The following is a 26,128-nucleotide window of genomic DNA, read 5'->3' on the forward strand; positions in this document are numbered from 1 at the left end:
GGCCCAGGGCCTGATCCTGGAGACCCGGGATCGAGTCCCACGTCAGGCTCCCTGCATGGAGCCTGCTTCTCCCTCTGCCTGTGTCTCTGCACCTCTCTGTCTCTCATAAATAAATAAAACCTTTAAATAAATAATAAATAAATAAATAAATAAATAAATAAATAATAATAAATAAATAAATAAAGACTGAGAAAGGCAAAAAACTTCTGCTCTGCTATCCAGAAGACAAGAGGCAGACCTCTTCAAAGAGAGGTGTCCAGTGTGGGAGGCAGGAGAGGCGGTGGTGGCCTGTTCTCAGGGAGGGTTTGCTGGCTCAGCGCTTTGCACAACCCGCTGACAGGCCTCGGGTTACCACCCAGCTCCCTGCTCCTAGAGGAAGGCTCCACAGCTTAGCACTGGGAATAGCATGGGGCCGGGGGAGAGGGGAGGTCACAGGGCTTCCTGGATGGGGAATACTCACCTTCCGTACCTTCTGGAAGTACAGCTCAGGAAGTGCGTGCAGCCAGTAGGCCAGCTGACACAGGTAGAAAAACTTCACCTGGAAGCTGGAGACAAGGGAGGGATGAGTGAACTCCCTGCAGGTACTCCCTATGCACGGGGGAGGGGCAGGGGGGGAGCACTGTGGGAAGAGCCGGTCCAGGAGCCAGAGGGAGGCCCTGAGCTGAGGGAACCCCGCTCCACAGATGAGAACATTTCAGGGGACAGAGTCCATGGAGGGTAACAAAAATGGTGAGAATACCCTGGCTCAGAGAAGGGAAGGCGGAGCACGGACAATGAGGATGGAGCGTCAATATACTGATGAGTGAACAGAGCCAAGAAGCAAAGGCGGCCTCTCACTCAGCTTGAAGCCCTTTGGTGCTGGTGTTCTCAAGGGTCTTGGGAAAGGCAGGGAGGGTCTCCTGTGGGAGGCTGAGCCTCCTGGTGTCTGGGCAGCATGGGGCAGGAAAGGAAGGAGGTGCTGCCTCTGAAGGGGCACCAGCCATGCCAGGCTGGAGGAAGACGTGCTGTGAAGGTGTGCGAGTCATCAAGGAGGTACAAGGCCCAGAGAACTTTACAGAGATGCTCTGCTTCCATTCTCCATCTCCGATGGTGGAGGGGCCTGCTATGGACCAAATGTCATGTGTCTCCTCCAAATTCACACTGAAACTCAATCCTAAAATGATGGTATTTGGATGTGGGACCTTTGGGAGGTGATTTAGTCATGAAGGCCCAGAGCTCATCAGTAAGATTCGTGCCATTGGAAAAGAGACCCCAGAGAGCTCCTTCTCCACGTGAGGACTCTGTGAACTGGGAAGCATTCAGTGGACACCAAATCTGCCAATGCCCTGATCTTGGGCTTTTCAGGCTCTAGAACTATGAGCAATACATTTCTGTTGTATCATTTATAAATCACCCAGCCTATGGTGTTTTGCTACAGCAGGCCAAGCCAAGATGTTATCTCAGTGATAGAGGCTAGCCCAAGGGACATTCCATTTTGAGATTCCCCAGTCAAGTGGCTCCCAGACAAGACTGCCTTCTATAATCCTGCGCCCTAAAATAAGCTCAGGGTATGAGCTGATCCTCATGCCAGCTGGCCCATGGTTTTCTGGCCACATGTTGGGATGAGGAAGCCAGTGGACCAGCTTGCTTCTCCCTGGAGACTGAGTCATAAGAATACTCACGGGAGGTACACGTGTGGGTAGTCTTCCCAGAGGCTTCTTGGGTTTGTTAAATATCCTTCCTGTAGTGGGCAAGGAGAGACAGCATTTAGACATGTGGATATGAGACTGCTGGGCCAGGGGTACACCCAATTCCAAGCTGCCAGAAAGAGGATAGGATAGGAATCACAAAAATGAAGGATCTGTCTGCATGGGAGCCACCCGGCCCTCAGCCAGCTTCTTTATTGTGAAAAAGCCATAATATAAGAGGAAGAGCCCTAGTCTGGGGCCTGAAGACCTGCGTCTGGATGTGGGTTCAGCACTCACTGGCTGTATCCTCTGGGAAACTTAGTCTCCCTAAGCTTCAGTTGGCTCATCTGAAAATGAGGATAAAAATACCTTCACAGGGTTATTGTTAGAAATAAATGTGATAGCTTATGTTTATGCATCTAGCATTATGCCTGGCATGCAGGCAGGCACTCAGGAAATGCCTGTAGAATGAATAAGCAAGTAGACTCTAGAATCACCATCCACTGGAAAGGCAAAAAGCCTAGTTTGGCTTTTCACATCACTATGAATAAGAAGAACACAGGACTGCACAGGCCTCCCTAGGAGGCCTCATCCCATGGGCCTCATTAAGTGTAACACCTACCACACTGTGTCACTTTCAAGAGATGTCTCCATTACTCAACAAGTGCCTTCATGCCAGGGTCTTATGCCCTTCTTTATACCTTCAGCACCTAGCCTGGGGCCTCTTTTGGAGCAGGGGAGGTAACCTGAAAACCCTCCCTTAGCAAAACATCTAGAAATGCTGGATGAAATCTAACAAGTATCTTTTAAATGCAACAGGTTTTTGCATGCAAAGGGATCCCAAAGGGATAGAAGGCTAAAAGCCAGAGCAGTAAGGGGAGGCTGGGACAACACAGAAGTCACTAGTCTGAACACTAGGGTGTTCATGCCCATGTGGGAACAGAAGATGGAGCCCTTAGAGGTGGAACCTGAGACCCTTGTATAAAATCAGGACCCCTGAAAGGCTATAAACTTCAAAAGAAGGTTAGACTAGAGTTTGCACTAGTTTGGGTTAGACTAGAGAAAGGGTAGACTTTAGTCTGACAACCAAAAAAGGGAGTTAAAGAAGCTTTCTGTTCATCCTGGGCTTAGGATTAAAAGCAAAATATATCATCCCTTGAAAATCCGTAACCCCAGGTTTACTTTCACATGGGTTTTAGAGTTCAAATTTATACAACTTGTATGGTTCGAGCACCACCAAGCTAAGAAATTAGTATTAATAATACTGTGGGCCAGTGATACCACTGGGGCATACTCTCATCCAAAGATGCACAATATTCTCATGCATAAAACCTTGCTGAGGATGAGTTTATGATCCAAAATTACAAAACGTAACAGGAAAAACTCTTCCACAAGCAAGAGTTGGCTGACATTACAAGAACCCAATAAAAACTTGTTGGTTGAATGAATGAATCAATGATGAGTGCTTCAGGCAATTTCTCTCTTCTAAGGGAAGAGCAGGGCTTGATTTGTTCCTGAGAGGTTAGGACAGTATGACTCCATTTCAGAAACAGGGAAATGAAGGAAAAAACAGAAAGTAGCTCCTGAAATGAGATGCTTTTTCAGCAACATAGGTTGAAATCTGAGCTAGGCCACCAGCCTCAATTGAGGACAGTAACGTCAAGCCAGGTTCCTCAAGAAGTCAGCCACTGAGCTGGTGGCTTTGATGAGGAGATAGACACAAACATCACACCCTGGGACTAAGGTCAGGGGGTCAGCAGTGCTCTGGAGAAGGAGGAGGCCAGCATGGGTCTCAGGGAGAACACTGATTTACAGCCTAATCGATCCTCAGCTGGATTTCCAAGTGAAGGCTGATCCTCCCACCCGCAAGTCACTATATGCCTTGGACGTTTCGGGTATGGTCCCTGGCCCCCAGCCCACGACCTGGGGCCCCATTAGTGCTGTGACCGAACTGACAGGCCCAGTCAGGCACATGTCCTCCCAATGTGGTCATGGTGGCTTAGATCACCCTAGCCTCTCGTGGCCTCGGTCCCAGTCCTTTCTCTCTACCACTGCCTTCTTCCCTTGGTCACACACAGGCTGAGGCACCAAGGGAACGCTCTGGGGCCTCTGGAGGATGACAGGAGGGCTTTCCTACACTCCAGCTATCGGGCTCTGCTTGCCCTCTCTGCTGCTCACAAGGATCGGGGTACACCGCAGTGTACACAGTCTTCCATTCTCTACCTCATTTCAGGGACCTCTCTGGGGGGAACATCCCTTCTTAGAGGAAGCAGTGATGTACGTAAGGAGGCAAATGGTACATCCGAGACTCAGGTGGGAGTGAAATTTCTGCCCCAAAAGAGACTGGCCAACATAAGCAGCACTGAGAGAAATGTAAAGCCCAGATGATCTTGTGATTTTAAACAGGAAGCCTCCTCGGCTTGGCCCCTTTCCTTAGGGGACAAGGAGGTCAGAACTTTGAAGCCAACAAGCAAAGAAACTCCCCAGAAAAATGCGGCCTGCTTGTGACTGTCCAGTCCACGGGGACTGCAGGGAGGAGGGCGGGAAAGGCAGAGGAAGGTGACTCACTGCTCTGAGAAGAGCCTTTTCCAGACCTCGGGCCAGGCAGCTGCCTGAGGGCGGCCAGGGGTTGGGGTGCCCTCTGAGCTCCAGCAGGCCAAGTACCTCAGGTCCCAGGGGGCAGAGCACGGCAACCATGCCTGAATCTGGGTCCCCGACAGGCACTGGCAGAGGGGCTGGGGGAACTCCTGAAATCCTTCGTTATCTCTTTAGCTCCTAAGAGCTAAGGGGAGGACTGAGCAAACTGGAACAATCTCTCCCTTTGCCCTAGCAGCCTTCCTCTTTGGTGAACAGGCAAACAGAACTACAGAAACAGCAGAATCCAGTCATAACACAGTCAGTTGCTACCTAGACTCAGACATACCAACATCATTTGTCCTTCAGGAACAATCATGTACTCAAGCTCTGCTCTAAGTGGCCAAGCTGTTAATAGAAATCAGTCCAGCCTGAAAGGCGTTCCCTCTACCAGGCTCTCACGGAGCACCAGACTCCAGGTGTTTGTTTTTTAAGATTTTATTTATTTATTCATGGGAGACACAGAGAGTGAGGCAGAGACACAGGCAGAGGGAGAAGCTGGCTCCCCATGGGAAGCCCGATGTGGGACTCGATCCCAGGACCCCGGGATCATGACCTGAGCCAAAGGCAGACGCTCAACCACTGAGCCACTCAGTTACCTCCAGACTCCAGGTTTTAAAATACAAAGTGAGAAATCCTAAGGAAATCGGGCAGGGAAACCCAATGCTTGCCCACCCTGCTTCCCCCAGTAGAGTGCTGATGTTTTGTTTTGTCTTCTGAACAATCAATAGGAGTTCAAAGGTAGATTAAAAGTAGGTTGACATACTCATACGTTATTGGTTGGTCTGGCCATACTCTCATCACTCTGCTTGTATAAATGTAGAGAGAAAGGTCTGAATCAAATACCCCCTCAAAACCCAGTTATTTCTATGGGGAGGGATCTGGGGCAAATTTTTATTTAAAAAACAAAACAAAACAAAACAAAAAAAACCTGGGGGCACTTGGGTGGCTCAGTCAGTTAAGTAGCTACCTTCAGTTCAGGTCATGATCTCAGGGTCCTGGGATGGAGCACAGAATAGGGCTCCCTGCTTGTTGCAGAGTCTGCTTGTCCCTCTCCCTCTGCTCCTCATTCTCTTTCTCTCTCAAGTGAATAAAAAATCTTAAAAAAAAAAAACCTTTGTGTATTGCTCACTTTTTATAGATGATCATCTAGGAGTTTATAAAAACAAGCAACTCATAATTTTAAAAACCGTTAAGGGTCAGAGCAAGAAGATGCGCCTGCAAGTTTATGCCTTCATTCTCACAAGGGCTACTTAGGGAGCACTTAGTACCTGCCAGGCTCTGCACCAGAGACACTGCAGTGAGCATGGACTGTTCACAAGCTGCGTGGGATCTAGTGAAGCGGACAGCAGAGAACACACACATGAAGAAGCCGTGGCTGTAGGACACCCAGTAGGAACCGGGGTGGGGAAGGTTCCCCGAGGAGGGGGACATTTAGGTGGAGACCTGGATGGGAGGAGCCAGCCACGGGATTCAGGGGAATCGAGCGTCTGAGCAGAGGAAATGCCCAAGCAGAGCCCGAGAGCCAGGAGAGGTAAGAGGAGGAGAACCCGGGTCACAGGAGTGAGGAAGGAAAGGATTTCACTGAAAGTAGGATAGGGGCTTTTACACAAGGGTGCAGGATTTCATTGATGTCCTAAAAAGACCTGTCTGGCTGAGTGGGAAATGGATTTGGGTGGTGAGCTACAGGAACAGAAACAGCCTCCTTCTAGAAGGATGATGGTCAGGGGTCCAGGCAAGAGATGATGGCAGCTTGGACTGCAGGCCGGGATTTCCCAACACCAGCACTACCAATGCCTGGGGCCGGACAATTCCTGGTCGTGGGGACCATTCTGCTCATGGCAGGTGCTCAGCAGCATCCCTGGCTTCCCCACGCCCAATGCCGGGAGTGCTGCCAGTGACCCTGGGGGCCCAAATGTCCCCTGCAGAGAACTGCGGGCCTGGGGCAACAGTGGGGGAGAAAGCAGTGCAGAATCCCCCCACCCCATGGGCTCTGCAGGGGGTGGGGGTTGGGCAGGACCCACTGATGGACTGAATGTGGATGGTGAAAGAAAGAGAAGAATCCCAAAAGATTTCATCCTAATAGCAAAATAGCATTTAAAAAAAATACTAGGTATTTTTCACTCCTTTTACATAACTACTCTCTCCTCTTCTTTAATCACCTTCATTCCCCACGGGACAGTACAGATGGAGGAGATGAGGGCCCAGGGCACCATGGTGCTATTAGGAGTTGGGGTTCACTGGAGCTTTCCAGGGTCCCCCCGGTATCCACTTCCTACTGAAGATGTTGAGCAGGGGAACTGGCCGTCCCCGTAATAAAAGCCTGTCATGAGCTTCCCCAAGTAAAGTGCTACATGCTTCCAGACTAACAAGCATCATCATTTTCAAGCCCTCAATGGCCTGACAGAAGCAAAGACAGAGCAACTGGGCATTTAACATTCTGGAAGGGGTGTTTAAGTGACATGGCTTTTGGCCTCCAGAATCCAGCCTAAATGCATCACAGCTCGGGTGGAATGTCTGGGGGTGAGGTAGGAAGGGTATACGTGATCCAGAGATGAGGCAAGGCTTCTTCTGAAAGATCTGAGGCCATTCTGCCTCAAAGCCCCCATGGGCTTCGCAGGCTACAGGAACCAAACACAGAGCGGTTGGCGGAAGAGGTCTGAGATGCAGCGTTACCCAGATCCAAGACAGTCAGGATGTTCACTGCACAATGGCAGGGGGCGCTCTGCAGGTCCTCCCCCCAGGGACAGTGCAACAGGGCAGTCCCTCCTGAGAGGACGAAAGCCTTAGGTCCTGGCATTTAAAACTCCTGATGGGGATCCCTGGGTGGTGCAGCGGTTTGGCACCTGCCTTTGGCCCAGGGCGCGATCCTGGAGACCCGGGATCGAATCCCACGTTGGGCTCCCGGTGCATGGAGCCTGCTTCTCCCTCTGCCTGTGTCTCTGCCTCTCTCTCTCTCTCTCTCTCTCTCTCTCTCTCTCTCTCTCTGTGACTATCATAAATAAATAAAAAAATTAAAAAAAAATAAAACTCCTGATGTTCTGGCTAGGAAAACTGTTCCATGATTAAATGATGATAGAAACACAAGCAAGATATGAAAGGACATGTTGACTCCTGCTTTCAGGGTATGAATTCTGCATTCAGCTCTGGACGTGGAGTTCCTTAGGATGTGAGAGCTCATCACGGTCACTGAAGGAAGAGGAAGCGGGTGAGAGGTCAGTGGAAGACAGGGAAGGGAACTTCTCAAAGATCACAGGGTTACTGAATTTTCCAAGGCCCAGGCCTGTATTTCTCACAGGACAATTCTAGCTCTAGGGAAAGAGACCATGCTCCAGACAGGAGGTGCTCCCAGTGGAGGGGGGGGGGGTCTGGGAGGGGGCTGCTAATTAACATCATGTACCACAGGCCAGGTGTTGTTACAGGTGACCCTCAAAGGGCTGTCCATATTCCTTGCTACAAAGGAATTCTATGCTACCAAGGGCTGCTGGAAATAAGAGTCCTATTGTGTAGAAAGGAGAGGTAGATCAGTTGTCTTGTCCTCCGGACATTCATGGGAATGGCCCAGACTCTCACAGGATTTGATGTGCGGACGGGAGGATTCTGGCCTTACTTGCGAGAGGCCAATGTGGTAAAACGGAAAGTGTGCTAGACCTGAAACCAGACTCCAAAGTCCAAGTGTGGTCCTTGTTGCTTCCAAACCCCGTGACCAGGCGGACACAGCAAAATTCCATCCTAGATGTCTTTAATCCATTAATATGGGAATCAGAATAAACATAAGCCTCATCCACTGGATGGCATGGGTGGAGGGCCCTGTCAAATGAGGTGGCCCTATGGAGATGTATGGTATCATTACTGTACCATCACAGAATAACAATAATGTGGGTTTATTTTCGGACAAGAAGGCTCTCTCCAGCTACAAAAGAGCATCTATACCCCTTTGGCATAGGTTTATTTAGCCCCTCTCTTACCATGAGGATGCAAAAATAGCTTCAGTTCCAAGAAACTGCTCAAAGTTTTTATAAACTGCTCCTCTTTTCCTTCCCTGCTCAGTCCTGCATGGTTGTTTTATTAGAAATCGGAGAAGAGACGCGAGGCCGGCAGCCGAGGTTCTGAGCTCCAGCAGTCCCCAGGGCCACTCACCGTCACCACCACGTAGAAGCACCATATCACCGAGCTGAGATGAAAGATGACCAGTTGCCCAGATTCGTTGAACTTGCTGTGTTTGACCTTGGAGAGGTGAAGCCGTTTGCTGATTTTCTAAGGAATAAAGAGAATCCTGCATATTAATGTACGCAGGTGGATTGGTAATGGGCAGGCTTCAAACTTCCATTTTCTACCCACGAAAGGGCAGTTTCCTGGCCATGACCCCGGGCTATCCAGCGTAAGCCTGCTGTGTGCGCAGAGCACTCAGTTCAAGGCAAGCATTTTGAGAGAGTGGCAAGATGGAGGTCTTCAGCCTAGATGTGAAGAAAACATCCCCCAATCAGGCAGCATAGGACAGACCCATAATGATGCTGTCCTGCCATCTCAGGCAGCTCTGCCCTCCATCATAAATGCTGCCGTCCCACATGCTAAATAAGAAGGCTGTAAGAGAGGACAGAAACCACGGTGTGGGATGTCCAGTTAATAGGACCAATCAAAGTACGCAAATAAGAGGAGGCAAAGGGGCCCAGAGCCGCAGCCTCCCCCGAGGTGAGGCCCCACCACCCATGGCATCTCTCCAGCTTCTGATCTCGGGACCCAGACACATCACTCACATCTAAAATGTATTCCTGAACCACAGCATGCAGGATGATGGTGATGAAGACATAGAACAAGATGGTGACCAGGTCCTTCGGCCCATAGTGGTAGTGCACAGTCTCACCGTCTGTGGAGGTAAGAAGAGCCAGGTCAGCATCCCTGGGTTGATGACATGCTGTGGGACCCCAAAATGAAGAGACCTCTGAGGCAGAATGCGCTGCACTACACCCCTAGACAAGGCAGCAAGTTTCTTCCCTAGAATCCTACCCAACCTCTGGACATGGCCTTGGGGAGTGCCAATGGAGAGCCTTAAGGGTATACCATGATGACCACCTCCTCTGGCTCTGGGCTGGAGGGCACAGTGGTTAGGAGCTAGGAGAGGAGACAGCAATCTCACGCACACGCTGGTTGTGTGACTATGCAGAAGTGACCGACCTCTCTGAGTCGCAATTTCCTTCTCTGGAGGATGGGACTACAGCCTTCATCAGGGAAGCATGGAGTGATGGGGAGGAGTGTGGACTCAAAGCCTGAGTTTATATCAGAGCTCTGTCATTTCCTATGTGACTCTGGGGTACCTCTCTCTGTGACCTTTCTGTGCTTCAGTTTTCTCATCTATAAAATGAGGGCAACAGCAGTTTCTGTATCGTAGGGTTCCTGTGAGAAGCAGAGGACTTCAATGCAAAGTGCTCAGAACTCTAGCATGTCGTAAGTGCAGTATCTGTATTTGTTACTATTTTTGTTGTTGTTGGGCTAGTGTGAGCATCAAGTGAAATAATTTGTATGCAAGATGCTGATCACAGTTGTCTACACCCACGGCAAGCATGCAATAAATGGTTGTTGATTAAAATACTATTTAATAGTAATGAACTAGACAGAACCCCAGGCACAGAAGCCGTGTAAAGCTCTGCGGTGGCAGCCTCGTCTTCCACGGACAGAGGAGCATTTCTACCTTCGTTCCAGTTAGCAGGCTAGGGCTGCAAGGGCTTGTGAACCCAGGCCTGGATCTCTGCTGCTCTGGAAACCGCCCCCCTGACTCGGCCAAGCAGACACACTGGCTGCCTTTCCAGCTGTGCTGCATTCACGCTGAGTCACACACACATGAGTCATCGCTCTCTGCCGGGATGCATTTACCAGAAGGTAGACTTGGGTTGGTGAGGTTCAGGGTGGCCATAGAATGAAGCAGAACTGAGTGGGTCGCTCTGGGGGTCGAGCCACGCCCCCTGCCACCCTGGACTGGGAGAATGGGATGGTCCCTGGCACCGAGCGGCGGGAGGGCAGTGAACATGGGAACTCTGAAATCAGACAGGCTTTTTCCTTGCCCTCCTCCCCACAAAGATCCGCTCTGTGAATGAGCACTGGGTATTATACTATATGTTGGCAAATCGAACTCCAATAAAAAAATATACAAAAACAAAAAAAAACCCCAAAGACCTGCTCTGTGACGGGCACTGAGCCAGCTGCCGAAGTGTGGACATAAGGGACACTGGCCCAGCTTCAGAGCACACAGACCGGTTAGAAGATGCACAAGTAAACATGCAATTAGCCTACAGATGGGCACACGGGGCCAAGAGGTAGACAGAGCGCCCCAGCAAGCAATGGCAGGCCAGAGCCCAACACTGGCTGGGGTAGGTGGTGGTGGGTTGTTGGTTAGGGTGAACAAGAGGATGTCGGGACCTGGCGATCAGCGCAGGTAGTCAAGTGGGGGAGGAGCATCTAGGCAGAGGCAGTGGCATCTGCAAAGGATGCAGAGGATGAGGCTGGGGTGGCCCCTGTGAATGTCTGTGTGCAATGTGAAAGGGGGTGGACTTTATCCTGAAGGCAATACAGACACATTGAAGAATTCAGATTCAACAGGAAAATGATGAAATACAGGTCTGGGGAAGTTTACTCTGGCAGCAGTGAACAGTGTCAGGCCGGGAGGTGAAGACACCAGTCAGAGAGCCAGTGCAGTGATCCACCTAAGGAACCATGAGGCCTGAAGTAAGGCAGAAGGAGAGAGGAGAAGTGGGGAGGAGGGCCGTCAGTGAGAGAATGAGCAGCACACGATGACAGGCTCACCTAGGGGCTGAGGGCTTGGGGGGGTGGGGGGGTGCATCAGGCATGGGGGCCGGAGGAGAAGGCACAGGAGGTAGAAGGACAGCTAGGATGACATGTGCCTTGCCTCCTGCAGAGGGAGGACCAAAGGAGACAAACTTGATGGCAGCATATTTTGAAACCAGAAAATAACTAAACACATGCAAAGTTTCATGGAGGCCAGCATTACCAAGCAAAGTAGGATTTATGCTCAACCAAACAAGCATGGTCCAAAAGTAAAGAGAGAACACCTATCAGGGCTTTGGATTATCCTCTTTAAAGCCTATTCAGGGTCACCTGCCATTCTTCACCCCAAACACCATGGTTCCAAAGAGATGTGACCATAGCCTTAGATCCCTCTTGAAACAAGAATGTGTGCATGAATTAATACATTCTTTTGTCGCTTCACTGTTGAGAGCTACATGCATGGTTTTTCATCAAAAATAAACCAGGGGCAGGGCTCCATTCTGGGTGCCAGGAGAAGACCGTGAACAAGGTGGGCACAGCCCTGCCTTCTTGGAACTTAGTGGGTACACAACAAATTCTCACACTAAAAAACCAGAGGCTAAAACTACAACACAGGGCAGCCCCGGTGGCTCAGCGGTTTAGCGCCGCCTTCAGTCCAGGGTGGGATACCGGAGACTGGGAATCCAGTCCCACGTCAGGCTCCCTGCATGGAGCCTGCTTCTCCCTCTGCCTGTGTCTCTGCCTCTCTCTCTCTCTGTATCTCTCATGAATAAATAAAATCTTTAAAAAAATTTAAAAATAAAACAACACAGCAACAACAAAAAAAAACAAACAACCAGATTAAGAAATGGACAAAGGATTTGAATAGATATTTAAAATGTCTATTTTTATTTTATTTTTAAAATGTCTTTTAAAAAAAGACATGTGTATGGCCAACAGGTATAGGACAAGGTGCCCACCATCACTATCATTAGGGAAATGTAAATCAAAACCCTGATGCCATCTCCCATCCATTAAAATGGCTACAATTAAAAAGAAAAACACCAAAAATAGGAAATATCAAGTATTGGTGGAGACAAATAAATTGGAACTGTAGTACATTGATTGTGGGGAATGTAAAATGGGACCGTCACTGTGGAAAACAGTATGGCAGTTCCTAAAAAATTAAAAATAAACTCAAAATGGATGAAAGATCTAAAAGATCTGAAGTCATAAAACTCCTAAACAAACAAACACATAGGCAGTAATCTCTTGGACATCAGCCTTAGCAACATTTTTTTGGATATGTCCCCTGAGGTAAGGGAAACAGAAGCAAAAATAAACTATTGGGCCTACTCCAAAATAAAAGGCTTCTGCACAGCAAAGGAAACCATCAACAAAACAAAAAGGCAACCTACAGAATGGAAGAAGATATTTGCAAATGATATATCCAATAAGGGATTAATATGCAAAATATATGAAGAATTTATACAAGTCAATACACACACAATAATAATCTGATTTATAATGGGCAGAGGACCTGAATAGACATGTTTCCAAAGAAGACATCCAGATGGCAAAGAGACACATGAAGAGATGCTCAACATCACTCATCATCAGGGAAATGCAAATCAAAACCACAATGAGAGGAATACCTCATGTCTGTCAGAATGGCTAGAGTCAGACAAGAAGTAAGTGTTGGTGATGATGTGGAGAATAGGCACCCTCGTGTACTGTTAGTGGGAATGTAAATTGTTCCAACCACTCTGGAAAACTGTGGAGGTTCCCTCCAAAATTAAAAATAGAAATAGAAATACCATACAAACCAGCAATTCTACTACTATTTACTCAAAGAAAATGAAAACACTCATTCGAAAAGATATACGCACCCCTATGTTTACCGCAGCATTATTAACAATAGCCACATTATGGAAGCAGCCTCAGTGTCTGCTGATAAGATGAATGGATACAGAAGAAGTGGTATGCATATAATGGGATATTACTCAGTCATAAAAAAGGAGGAGGATCCTGCCATTTGTGACAACATGGATGGACTTACGGGGTATTGTGCTAAGTGAAGTCAGAGAAATAAAAATACCTTATGATTTCACTTATATGTGGCATATAAAAAACAAAAAACCAGAAACAGACTCCTATATACAGAGAACTGGTGTTTGCCTGAGGGTGGGAGTGGGGGATGGATGAAATAAGTGAAAGGGATTAAGAGGTACACACTACCAGTTAAAATAAGTCACGGAGATGAGAAGTACAGCATAGGAATCAGAGGCAATAGTGTTGTACTAACATCATATGATGACAGATGGTGACGACACTTATGGTGATGAGCAAAGCATAATGTACAGAATTATCAAATCACGTTATACACCTGAAACTAACATAACATTGTATGTCAAGTATATTTCCATTAAAAAATTAAAAATAGAGTTACCATATGATCCTGCAATTCCACTTCTAGGTATATACTCAAAACAACTGAAAGCAGGATCTCAAAGAAGTATTTGTACACCCATGTTCATAGCATCGTTTTTCACAATAGCCAAAGGTGGAAATGACCCAGGTGTCTATTGACGGATGGGTAAACTAAAGTATACACACAGCAGAATATTATTCAGCCTTAAAAAGGAAGGAAATCCTGTCACATGCTATAGCACAGATGAACCTGCAGGACGTGACACCAAGTGAAATGAGCCAATCACAAAACAACAACAACAACAAATACTGTAGCATTCCATCATACAAGGTAGAAGGTGAATGTAGTAAAATTCATGTACCCAAACCAGAATGCTGGGTAGCAGGAGCTGGAGGGGGAGGGGGAGCAGAGTAGGGAGTTGCTGGTTAATAGCTACCAAGTTGTGGTTTTGCAACAACAGGGTTCTGGATATGAGTTGCACAACAACGTGAACATATTTAACACTACAGAACTGTACACTTAGAAATGGTTGCAGTGGTAAATTTTATCTTATGTATATTTAAATGTAAAAAATACCACCCATGGCAGGTGTGATAAGAAGTGCTCAGGAGTGGACTGAAGGCTGAAGGGGAGGGAGCAGGGAGCAGAAGCGTCGCTCAGAGGGACAATGGCAGACAGTGGCTGGAGGAGGAGACACAGCAGAGCTAGGCAGCCCGGGCAAGGGCAGAGGCCCCAGGCAGAGGAGGCTGGAACAAAAGGGAAGGAGGTGGGAGCGGGGGTCTGGGAGGGCCATAGCATAACCTGCTCCTCTGAGGCCTTTCTCCTACTATGGTAACAAGTGGTAGCATCCACAAATACTCGAAAGCTGTACTCTGATTCATACACGTTACCTCTGGTGCTTTCCCCTGACCCACTCTCCCCACTTTTGATCAAAACAAAGGAAACTGGTTTGGCTCTTTCTGTTCTCCACAGAGCAAAGGAAGCTGGAACTTTGTGATCTTCCAGGAGACTATCAAGAAATCAATGTTTTTGATATACCTTTTTAGATTTTTGGTTGCTCACTAATGCTTATAAAAATCCTCTCAGGGGGCGCCTGGGTGGCTCAGTGGTTGAGCATCTGCCTTCAGCTCAGGTTGTGATCCTGGGGTCCTGGGATCAAGCCCTGCATTGGTCTCCCCGCAGGGAGCCCGCTTCTCCCTCTGCCTATGTCTCTGCCTCTCTCTGTGTCTCTCATGAATAAATAAATACAATCTAAATTTAAGAACCTTAAAAAAAAAAATCCTCTCACTAACCAAGTTGGAGCTCCTGCTCTTGAAGGACTGCCCTGTCTTGCATGCACTCTCAAAAAAGAAAGAAATAATCTGGCAGTAACCTATTATAGTTTTTCAGAAAAGTCACTTGCAGCACATCTCTGAGAGAGCTCAGAGAGGCCACCCTAGTCACACATCATAGCAAAATGCTTACAGGTACCAGGTGGACAACCAAATGAGCAAAGCAGCCCAGGTCTCATAAGTTCAAACCTTTCAGCACAGAGGTCTGCTGCATTACACAGGTAACATCTCCACTTCCACAGTATGCTTCCTGCGGATTTTCTTTAAACATAGTGCCCCTATGTTTACTGGGGCACTTTTCTTGGTCTATTGTTCACATTTCTACCTTGAGAGAGGGATAAGTTTAAGAAATAACTACTTTCTTATAAAGAAGACATGGTATAAACATACAACAGAGTATTACTCAGCCATCAAAAAGAAGGAAATCTTGCCATTTGCAATGATGCGGATGGAACTAGAGGGTACTTAGCTAAGTGAAATAAGTCAGTCAGAGAAAGACAAATACCATATGATTTCATTCATATGTGGAATTTGATGCAAGAAACCAGATGAACCTATGGGAGGTAGGGAAAGAAAAAAAGGAGAGAGGGAAACAAGCCATAAGACACTCTTACTGATAGAAAACAAACTAAGGATTGCTGGAGGGGAGGTGGTTGGTGGATGGGCTAGATGAGTGATGGGGACTTAGGAGGGCACCTGTTCTGCTGCACAATGGGTGTTATATATAAGTGCTGAGTCACTGAATTCTACTCTAGAAACCAATACTGCACTGTATATTCACTAACTAAAATTAGATCTAAAAAAAAAAGTTCTCAGCACAAGAAAAAAAGAAATATCCACTTTCCACCTTACTAGAAAGCAAACAGTTAAAACTGGAACACACAGTAACTGACAGGTAGTGTCGCAGAGGGGAGTATGACAGTAGAAGGCTGCAGACCCTGTGTCCCCCGGAGGTGATGAGAGAGTGGGGAAGGTATTCCTCAGAGACTGTGGCTATGGGAGGGGTGCAGCCCAGTGTGGCTGGATTCCTGATATTCCAGACACAAAGAGACATTTTTACATGAAATCATCTGATTTTAAAATATTATTTGGTCATCAGAAAGGATGAATTTACATTTACAATGATGTGGATGGAACCTGAGGGTATTGTGCTGAGTGAAATATAAGTCAACTGGAGAAAGACAATCGTCATATGGTCTCACTCATATGTAGAATATAAGAAATAGTGAAAGAGACCATAAGGGAAGGGGGAAACTGAGCAGGGTAAAAGAAGAGAGGAAGATAAACCATAAGAGACTCCTAACTCTGGGAAACAAACAAAGGGTTGCAGAAGGGGAGGTGGATGGGAGGATGGGGTAACTGGGTGATCGGCACACTGAGAGCACATGATGAGATATACACTGGGTTTTTACTATATGCTAGCAAACTGAATTTAAATTTTAAAAAATCAAAAAATAATAAAATAGAAAAAATATTGGGGACTAACCTGCGATTTCAAAAAAATACTTTATGGGCCAATACCAGACTGGTCAAAGAACATAGATTGGCAGGCCATCTCTGACCATGAGCCACCAATATGTAGCCTCCAGCCTACATGATCCTGACACCTCCCTTCCTACACACCCCCACAGAGTAGGTCAATATGCCCTTCTGTAGGCTTTCATCTGGCTTTGGAAGAAAGCACCTTCAGTAATGATCTTCCAACTGTAGATGAGTTATTCATCTCCCATCAAATGTGGCATTTGCTTGGCTTACCTCTGATCACAGTTTCAAAAGAGAGCTAGAATTATCGATATGAGCCTTGGCTGTTTTGACCACCTCTGTCAGCAGCTGTCCCTGGACAGGAGAAATATTCTTACGGACATCCTGTTTTGCTTCCTATGACTAAGAGGCACATTCCTGTTTCCTTTGGTGTCACCTGTAAGTAGCTTCTCTTGTCTGCCTTATGTGTTCCCATCTCATCTGGGTACTCCCACATGGTCTCGCACTTCCTCCTTGTATACTTGAGCTGACTAGTGGCCACCTGCAGCCATCCCGCCCATCTTTCAGATCCTTAGAGTCTAGGCATTTGCCAACAATACTTGTATCTTTGTGTGAAAAGCTGGCCGCTCAAAGAGCATCGCTGCACAACCTGGCTGTCTCTTGGGTCTTGATGCCTTTCCTAATGCCTGCACATCCAGACTGACAAAACTTCTGCTGGTTTCTGTGCATATGGCCAACTCTGTTTCCATGTTATTTTGAAGTTGTAAAAGAAGAACTCAGGGGTGCCTGGGTGGCTCAGTTGGTTGAGTCTGCCTTTAGCTCAGGTGATGATCCTGGGATCAAGCCTATGTTGGGCTCCCTGCTCAGTGGGGAGCCTGCTTCTCCTTTTCCCCACCCCCTGCTCATGCTCTCTTGTGCTCGCTCGCTCTCTCAAATAAATAACCTTTAAAAAAATAAAAAATAAAAGAAGAATTTAGATATGAAAAAAAAACACCACAATCAAAATCAAGAGGCAAAATGATCATTCAACGTGGGTGATCCCAATGTGGGACTCAATCCCAGAACTCTAGGATCACGCCCTGAGCTAAAGGCAGACGCTCAACCACTGAGCCACTCAGGTGTCCCAGAACGAAGGGCTCCAATCTTGCTAATATGTAAAGAGCACCCAGCATTTGAAGCTGGGTGAGATAAAAAGATCAAAACTGCAACAGAAAAATGGGCAAAGGGATAAGAACAGACCATTCACAGAGAAAAGATACAAGGCCTTTATGCATTTAAAAAGATGCTCAACTCTATGCAGAACAGAAATGCAAATTAAAACCACAGTGAGCTACCAGTTCATACCTATCAGATTGGCAAAAATCCAAAGCTTGACAATATACTCAGGCTCTGTTTCACACTGTTGATGGGAATGCAAAATGGACCCCCTCTTTGGAAGGGCAATTTGGCAATTTCTTTTGAGATTACAAGTGTATCAACCCTTTGATGTGGCAACTCCACTTCTGGGAATTTATCTTCTAGTAATACCTGCCATGTTCAAAATGACATGCGTACAAGGCTATGCACCACAGTACTGTTTTTAACAATAAAGTAATGGCAGCAATCCAACTTGTTTTCATCTTTGGGGCCTAGTTAAGTAGATGATGGTTCCAATGCACTGGAGCACTCAGACTGCGGCTGTGGACCAGCAATGCCAGCATCACCTGTAAGCTCCAAAATGAGTGCTGGTGCAGATCTACCCCAGGCCTGTTGGGTCAGAAAATGCCAGGGATGGCCCAGGACTTCACATTTAATGACATATCCAGGTGGTTCTGATGCACACCGAAATTTAAGAAGTATTGACATAAACAATGGAGCTCTTTTTAAAAATAAGAAACAAAGATCAAGAATGGGGGAAACTAATCAGGAGATTAAGAAAGCAGAATAATGGTGGCTTGGGAGGGGGTATTGGCTAGGAGGAAGCTGGGAGCACCAAATCTTGATCTAGGGGATGGTGGCATGGGTGTGCACCTATGTACAAATGCACATGCTGTACCCCTAAAGAACATGTGTGTTTCACTGCATGTGCTATACCCCAATACATTTGTGAAGAAAACAATGAAGCTCTCCACACGTTGACGTGGAAAAGTATCCGGGATGAATTACTTTAGTGGGGGAAAAAAGGTATAGAACATACAGTATTCTACTGGTTATAGGAGGAAAAAGAGAAAAGAAACGTGTATTTGTGTGTGCATAAAGAAATAGTGAGAGGAGAAATCCAGGAAGGGGACATAGGAAACAACAGGGATTATCCCCCACAGGGGATGCAGATGTCAAAGGAAGAGAGTTCAAGGTAGGAACAAAACTGTCACACTGACTTTTTTGGACAGGTTAATGTATTTTCTAGTTAAAAAATAATCTTTAAGTAACTAAATGTTCAAATTCTTCTGCTTTGTATGGATAAAATGAAAATGTGATGTCTTTCCCACCTCATTGATTTTTTTTTTTTTTAAACCACAGGGACCTGGACCAGGAATGGAGAGACCTGAAGCTCATTTCTGGAGCAGCTACTTGTCCATCAAGTGATCCAGGGTCTTCCTGCCTGCACTTACCCCCCTGGACAAGGAGGATAATACCATCTACCTTTTCTCACAAAGCTATACGGATGAAACAGATAACTGACTTATAAACTGTGAAGTGCTACACAAACAGATAGCATCATTAGGACCACTTCCCTCAGAATCAGAAGGCAAAAGAACAGAAGTGTCACCATGCACCACACACAAAAAGTACTCCCATTAGGGTGCTTATTTAGGGTAAAGATCACAAACGACAACCACGAGGCTTTTATTGAACACATGCTCTCTGCCAGGTGCTGTAGTGAATATATCTTGTAAGTGATGTCATTCACCTCTCACAGGAATCCTGAGTATTCTTCTCATTTTACACAGACAGCAACTGAAGGCTAGAGGCCAGCAACTAGTGAGGGGTGGGCCAAGACCCCAACCATGCTGCCAATGACAGGGCCAATGCCTTCTGGCTTCCTGACTCCCCTTCAAATCACACAGATGGTGCATCCGTTAAACCCTGCAGGTCTGCTTCTCCCGGAGGTGCTGGAGAGAGTGGGACTGAGGACTGGCAGGGGCACAGAGCCTCAAAGGGCAGCATTCGGACCTCCACCCCTACTCTGTCTGGCCACGCTGCCAGGCCACGCCCTCGCTGACCTCCCAACGGAAGATGTGGCCAGTGGCACCTGCACTGCACCCACCACCGTGGTTCTCACATGCACTCAGCAGTTAGGAGTTGAAATATGGTTTCCCACCCCCAAAAATGATTACATCCTAACCTCTACCACCTCAGAATATGACCTCATTGAGACACAGGTCTTTACAGAGGTCATCGAGTTAAAATGAGATTATTACTGTGGGCCTTCATCCAATTTGACTGGTGTCCTTACAGAAGAGCAAAACTGGCCATACAGACAGACACATACACAGGCAAGACGGCCATCAATATACCAAGGAGAGAGGCCTGGAACAGAGCCTTCAAATGAATCAGCCTGCCACATCCTGATGCTAGAACTTCTAGCCTCCAGAATTGTGAGACAATGAAGTTCTGTTATTTAAACCATTTGGTCTGTGGTACTTTGTCACAGCAGCCCTAGCAAAAAATATATACCCTTATACAATCCTTCCTCACCCCCCACCCCCACCCCAGTTAACCAAAGATCTAGCCAAGGAATCATCACGGACGATTTTATGACTTGGGATAGATCTTCCCCAATTTTCTAGTAAGAGAGACAAGGAAATAATACTTTGATGATGTAAAAAGATGTAGCAAAATGAGAGAAGCAGTAAAGAGAAGCCGGAAACAAAGGGCCTAACTTTGGAATTATTTCCTTGATGTACCATTCCTTTTTTTACAAGGCTGCAATCCCCACTTCCCACCCCAGCCCCCAGGGCCTTCAGGGAAGAAATACAGCAGTAACTCCTAGATGCCAAGCACACACTCAGCCCACACTACAGTTCACAAATATGAGGCTTCTATGTACAACCCACCTGGGCAGACAACATACAGCATGGAGAGAATGCCTACTGGGACGGAAAGTGTGAGCTTTTAAAAAACTGGAAGGGGTCACTTGAGGTGCTGATGGGTTGGTTCACCTTGTGAAAATTCACTGAGCTGACCACTTATGGTCCATCAACTTTTCTACACAACTGTGATGCTTAATAACAGGTGCCCTGGTCTGAATGTGTCCCCCCACCCCTCTAAATTCACATTTTGGAGTCCTAACACCCTACAGCCAATGCAACAATGTTACAGGTAGGGGCCTTAGGGAGGCTTAGATCATGAGGTGAAGCCTTCCTGGATGGGACTAGGGCCTTATAAGGGAACCCACAGTGCTCCCTGTTACTTTGTTTGAGCAGACCAGAGGAAGGCAGTAAGTTTAATAACAAGTTTTGGTTTACTGTAGGGGGGTGGAATCAAATCCAGGACTGGCTATAAGTCCTGGTCAGAGGCTTCCCACTCTTTTTCACATGATTGACCAATAAGGCCAGGGACACTGGGAGATGTGATTTCTTTTCTTATTCATATAGACAGGACCTGAGGGCCAAAGGGAACCTTGGTGGTTGTTTCGCCAGAGAGGCCAGGACAGAGCTAAGTCTTTGTCTCCCTGGTTAGGTCCCCCCCACCCTGCCCCACTTAGCAAACCCAGTCTTCCAATGGCTTGCCTGGGTCCTGGTGCTGCATGGGGTGTGACCAGCTCAGCCTGTGGCATGTCCCTGGGAAGTTGTCTCAGCCCCCTCAGCGGGAGAAGGATGGGGCCAGGCTAGGTAAGCCTCAAATACCCTCCATCTGAGAAGACCGCAGGTCCAGGTTGGGTAGCTTGCTCTGTAATCAAGCAAGGCTCCATTGCCAGAGCCACTGCTGCCCACCTGTCTCTTCCCTTTTGTCCCCCACAAGCTTATCTTACAAACCGGGGCTCAGTCCGATATGTGATGCCAGGCTTTCAAGTACATGATACAAGCAGGAAACAAGATGAATTCCTGCCAGGCAGCGCAAGAAACAAAAACACACTCTGAGCCCTGGACAAAGACTTTCAGCTGAATGAGGCCTGAAAACCATCTGTCTGAGGTGGTTTTATGGGGCAGTGTGTCTTGTCCCACCAGGGACTAGAGAACCACAGCCAAGCTATGGTATGGGAGGTCCCTGGCCTTTGCATCGCTAGCTGCAAAATGCTGCCATAAAGCCACCTAGGACCGTGTGAGCCAGGGAATGTGTCCTTGTCACCTGTGAGGACTACAAAACAAACCCTTCTCCTGAAGGGGTCCCTCACCCTCAGCCTTTTTGTTTGAGGCGTGCAGCAACAGACAGGCCCAGGAATGTAAAGCTACCATGACCTGTGCCCACACTGCCTTACAAACCTAGCTGTGACTTCTTGGGGAGCTGCGGTCCAGCTCGAAACCAAATCCACCCTGTGGTACTCTTCACCTTCCTCCACCTCTCAGACCACAGAGTCCTTGAGAAAGTAAAAGTGGAAGAAAACAGGAAAACGCAAACAAGATACAGGATTTAGTGGGTCTCCCTGTGTTACCTTTGAGGTCGGAAGCACAGGATCATTTGAAAGCCTGCCTGGTACTTTATTACGCAGGGCACTGAACAGCACTTCCAGTGTTCACAGGAATCACCTATGGATCTCCTTACACAGCAAGATCTACGAGCACCTGGGTGGCTCAGTTGGTTAAGTGGCTGACTCTGAGTTTCCACTCAGGTCATGATCTCAGGGTCCTGGGATCAAGCCCCGAGTTGGGCTCCATGCTTAGCAGGGAATCTGCCAGAGGATCCTCTCTCTCTCTCCCTCTGTCCCTCCCCCACCCCTCTCAAATAAACATATATTTTTTTAAAAAAGCAAGATCTGATGTAATAGTTGTGGGGTAGGGCCTGGGAATCTGCATGTCTAACAAGTTCCCAGGTGATGTGAATGATGTGGGTCTGTAGACAATCTGAGTGGCAAACACTTAAGAGGACTTTTAGGACTTCCTGTATTCAGGAAACACTTGGGGTTGAGACTGAGACCATAGCTGTCAATTTTGCAGATGAAGGATGCACACAACAAGTGTTAAGTGGTTCACCCAAGACAATTCAGCAAATTAGTAGCACAACCCAAAACAATCTTGCAAGTGCTCAACCCATTTGGAGTGACCTGCTCTGGATCAGATGGAAGAATCTGTATAAAAAATCTTTTTCTGAGCTTTTAGGTTCTATATATTTCTGGCCCTAACATCAACACCTTGCACTATTTTCCTCAGAAAGAAAACTCAGTGTCTAGTAAGACCAGAAACTAGACATTTTATTTTTTGCCAGAGCTGGGCAGAGTGTATGGTTTCCAGACAAAATATAAGATGACCGAGGCACTTGGATGGCTCAGTCAGTTAAGTGTCCAACTCTTGGTCTCAGCTCCGGTCTTACTCTCAGGGTCATGAGTTCAAGCCCTGCCCAGAGTGGAGCCTACTTAAAAAAAAAAAAAAAAAAAAAGACCAGTTAAATTCAAATTTCAGATAGATAAGGATAATTTTCTAGTATAATTATGTCTCATGTATAATCTGGGATATACTCAACTAAAAAAGAAAATATTCACTCTTTATGTGAAATTCAAATTTACCTGGTGGTCCTGGATTTCTGTTTGCTAAGTCTGGTAACCCTAACAGGGTAGTAATGGGAACAAGGATAGTATGGATTGATTGGTAACAAGGAACACTTCCTGCTTCATTGCTGTTGACCCTAAAGAAAAACAAGGATGGTGGGCATGCCATCAGGATGAACAATTTATTACTACAATAATAATGCCTACTTCCTCTTTTAGCTCATCCCTCTGAATGGGGCTTAATCTTCATAACCAGCTCATTATACTGTGACAAAATCATACATTTATGGCTAGCATTATGAGTTGAAAAACATTGCGGCAACTTCATATGTTGGAAGCCCTAACTCCCAACACTTCAGAATGTGACCTTATTTAGAAATAGCATTGTAGCAGGTGCACTAAGATGAAGTCACAATGGAGTAGAATGAGCCCCTAATCTAACGTGACTGATGTCCTTATAAAAACGGGAAACACGGACGTAGACACTGACACGCACACAAAGCAAATGCCATACGAGGACTGACATTTCTGCTGCCATGAACCAGAGAACCAGCAGGCAGGACTAAGAGCTGGAAGAGACCCTTCCCAAGAGCCTGCGGAGGGAGCATGGCCCTGCTGACGCCTTGATCTTAGACTTCTTGCCTCCAGAACTGTGAGACAATGACTCTCTGTTGTTAAGCCACTCAGTTTGTGGCACTTTTGTGACCTTAGCCCTATACACAGATGCGAGGAGCTGGGAGGAGGGAAGAGAGAAGGACAGAGGTGAGAAACTCATCAACGTTACCATGAAAGGAACCTGAAAACCTTGGCAAGGAAAGACGTGGGGATTCAGAAATGGTAGACCGCTTTGTAAGAACACAGCCACGGTTCTACTAAGATTCAAAGTTAAACGCCAAATTGAAAAATAAATAGATAAATGATGAATTGAGCCAGTTACACAGGATTTAAAGAAGAAACCTTAGAAATCAGAAGTTACCCAGGTTATGCAAAAAGGATGCATGCCCAAGCACCCTCAGCTCAGCCTTAAAGAGATTTGGGAGGAGGGTTCTAAAAATCACAACCTTAACAGACCCATTATTGTGAACTGCTGTTTTCCCATGAAAAGTTTGCTTTCCTCTCATACTTACAAACCAAACATGACCATACCAAGCTGGTGCTTAAGGAGGCCCAATACAAAATGAAGCAGGCTATTCCGATTTCATTGCCTCTCTAGATTATTTGCTTGTCATATTTCGAATAGCCCCAAATGGCAAGATTTAAATAAGAGATAGGCTACTTAACAATACTGTATCCTCTCGTTCTAATGTAACTGAATCCTCCTCATTTCAGTATGGATTATAATGTACCTTCACCTTTACCCAGGCCTGGAGGACGATGCCAGGAACAGAATTCAATAACCCCACCCTAGAAAGATGCCAAACCCAGCTGGCTCCAGGCACACTGGCCTTTGTTCAGTCACTAGAATGTGCCAAGATATTTGTTTCTCACTTGAGGCCTTCACACATGCTAATCCCTGTGCCTGGAACATTCTTTCTTCTGCCTGGACCCTCTCCCTATGTCCCCAACACAATTTGCCACACATATTTAGCTCCAATGTCAGCTTCTTGGCAACATCTCTGTCCTTACTTTTTCATTTTTCTTTATCACACATAAGCTTGTCTATTCCCTTCACTACCCTACCACAACTGTAATTTTTTATTGTTTACTTGTTTATTATCTATCCTCCCCTAATAAATGAGGAGCTCTAGGAGTAAAATATCAGACATGTTTTGTGAACAAAAAAAAAAAAAATAGACACACAAATCAATAGAACAGAACAGAGAGCCCAGAAATAAACCTATGCTTATATGGTCAATTAAGCTATGACAAGGGAGGCAAGTATATTCGATGGAGGCAAGACCATCTCTTCAATAAGTGGTGCTGAGAAAACTGGACAGACATATGCAAAAGAATGAAAATGAAACTGGTCCACTTCCTCACATCACAAAAATAAACTCAAAATGGATTAAAGACCTAAATGGAGACCTAAAACCATGAAAATCTAAGAGGAGAACACAGGCAATAATTTCACTGACATGTGCTATAGGATTTTTCTAGATAGGTCTCCTAAGGCAAGAGAAATAAAAGCAAACTCTTGGGACTGTATCAAAATAAAAAGCTTCTGCACACCAAAGCGTCAACAAAACAAAAAGGCAACCTACAGAATGGGAAAAGATACTTGCAAATGATCTATTTGGTAAAGGGTCAATATCCAAAATACATAAAGAATTCCTACAACTCCATGCCAAAAAAATCAAATAATCCAATTAAAACTGGATAGAGAACCTGAATAGACATGTTTCCAAAGAAGATATACACATGGCCAACAGACACGTGGTAAGTAGCTCAACATCACTAATCATCAGGGAAATGCAAATCAGAACAATGAGAGAATACCTCACCATTGTCAGAATGGTAAAAATAACAGGTATTGGTAAGGATGTGGAGAAGAGGGAACCCATGTGCACTGTTGGTGGGAATGTAAATTGGTCCAACCACTGTGGAAAACAGCATGGAGGATCCTCAAAAAATTAAAAATAAATATACCATATGATCCTACAATTCTACTACTGGAGATTTCCCTAAAGAACATGAAAACACTCAAAAATAACACATATATGTACTCCTACGTTTATTACAGCATTATTTATAATAGCCAAGACATGGAGGCAACCAAAATGTTCATCCATAGGTGAAGGGATAAGAAAGATGTGGTGAATATATACATAAACAGAATATAAGAGAGAACAGAATACTATGCAGCCATAAAAAGAAAAATGAGATCTTGCCATTTACAACAACAAGGACAGACTTGGAGGGTACTACATTAAGTGAAATTAAGTCAGAGAAAGACAAATACCATATGATTTCACTTATATGTGGAATCCAAAAAACAAAGCAAATGAATAAACGAAAAGCAGAATCAAGGGCTCCTGGGTGGCTCAGCTGGTTAAGCATCTGCTTCTTGACCTCAGCTCAAGTCTTGCTCTCAGGGTTTTAAACTCATGCTCCATGCTGGGCTCCACATTGGGCAAGGAGCCTACAGAAAAGAAAGAAAAAGAAGGAGGAAGGAAGAAGGAAGAAGAAGGGAAGAGAAAAGGGAGAATCAGATCTAAATACAGAGAACAAACTGTATTGTTCTCTGATGGCTGCCAGAATG

At 46.1% G+C, this 26,128-nt stretch overlaps 1 protein-coding gene across 1 annotated transcript in view; it reads right to left on the bottom strand.

The window, feature by feature from the left end:
• The window catches only part of TRAM2 (translocation associated membrane protein 2), an 83,448-nt gene that overhangs the window by 10,912 nt on the left and 46,408 nt on the right, over window positions 1-26,128 (bottom strand). Inside the window, exons 3-6 of the mRNA XM_055329571.1 lie at window positions 9,059-9,168; window positions 8,442-8,558; window positions 1,662-1,720; window positions 461-545 (exon numbers count right to left, since the gene is read on the bottom strand). Coding sequence (XP_055185546.1) covers window positions 461-545; window positions 1,662-1,720; window positions 8,442-8,558; window positions 9,059-9,168 — 371 coding nt within the window. The remainder of the gene's footprint in view (window positions 1-460; window positions 546-1,661; window positions 1,721-8,441; window positions 8,559-9,058; window positions 9,169-26,128) is intronic.

Source organism: Nyctereutes procyonoides, unplaced genomic scaffold (genome assembly GCF_905146905.1).
Source record: "Nyctereutes procyonoides isolate TBG_1078 unplaced genomic scaffold, NYPRO_anot_genome, whole genome shotgun sequence".
In the NCBI taxonomy this organism is placed as follows: domain Eukaryota; kingdom Metazoa; phylum Chordata; class Mammalia; order Carnivora; family Canidae; genus Nyctereutes; species Nyctereutes procyonoides.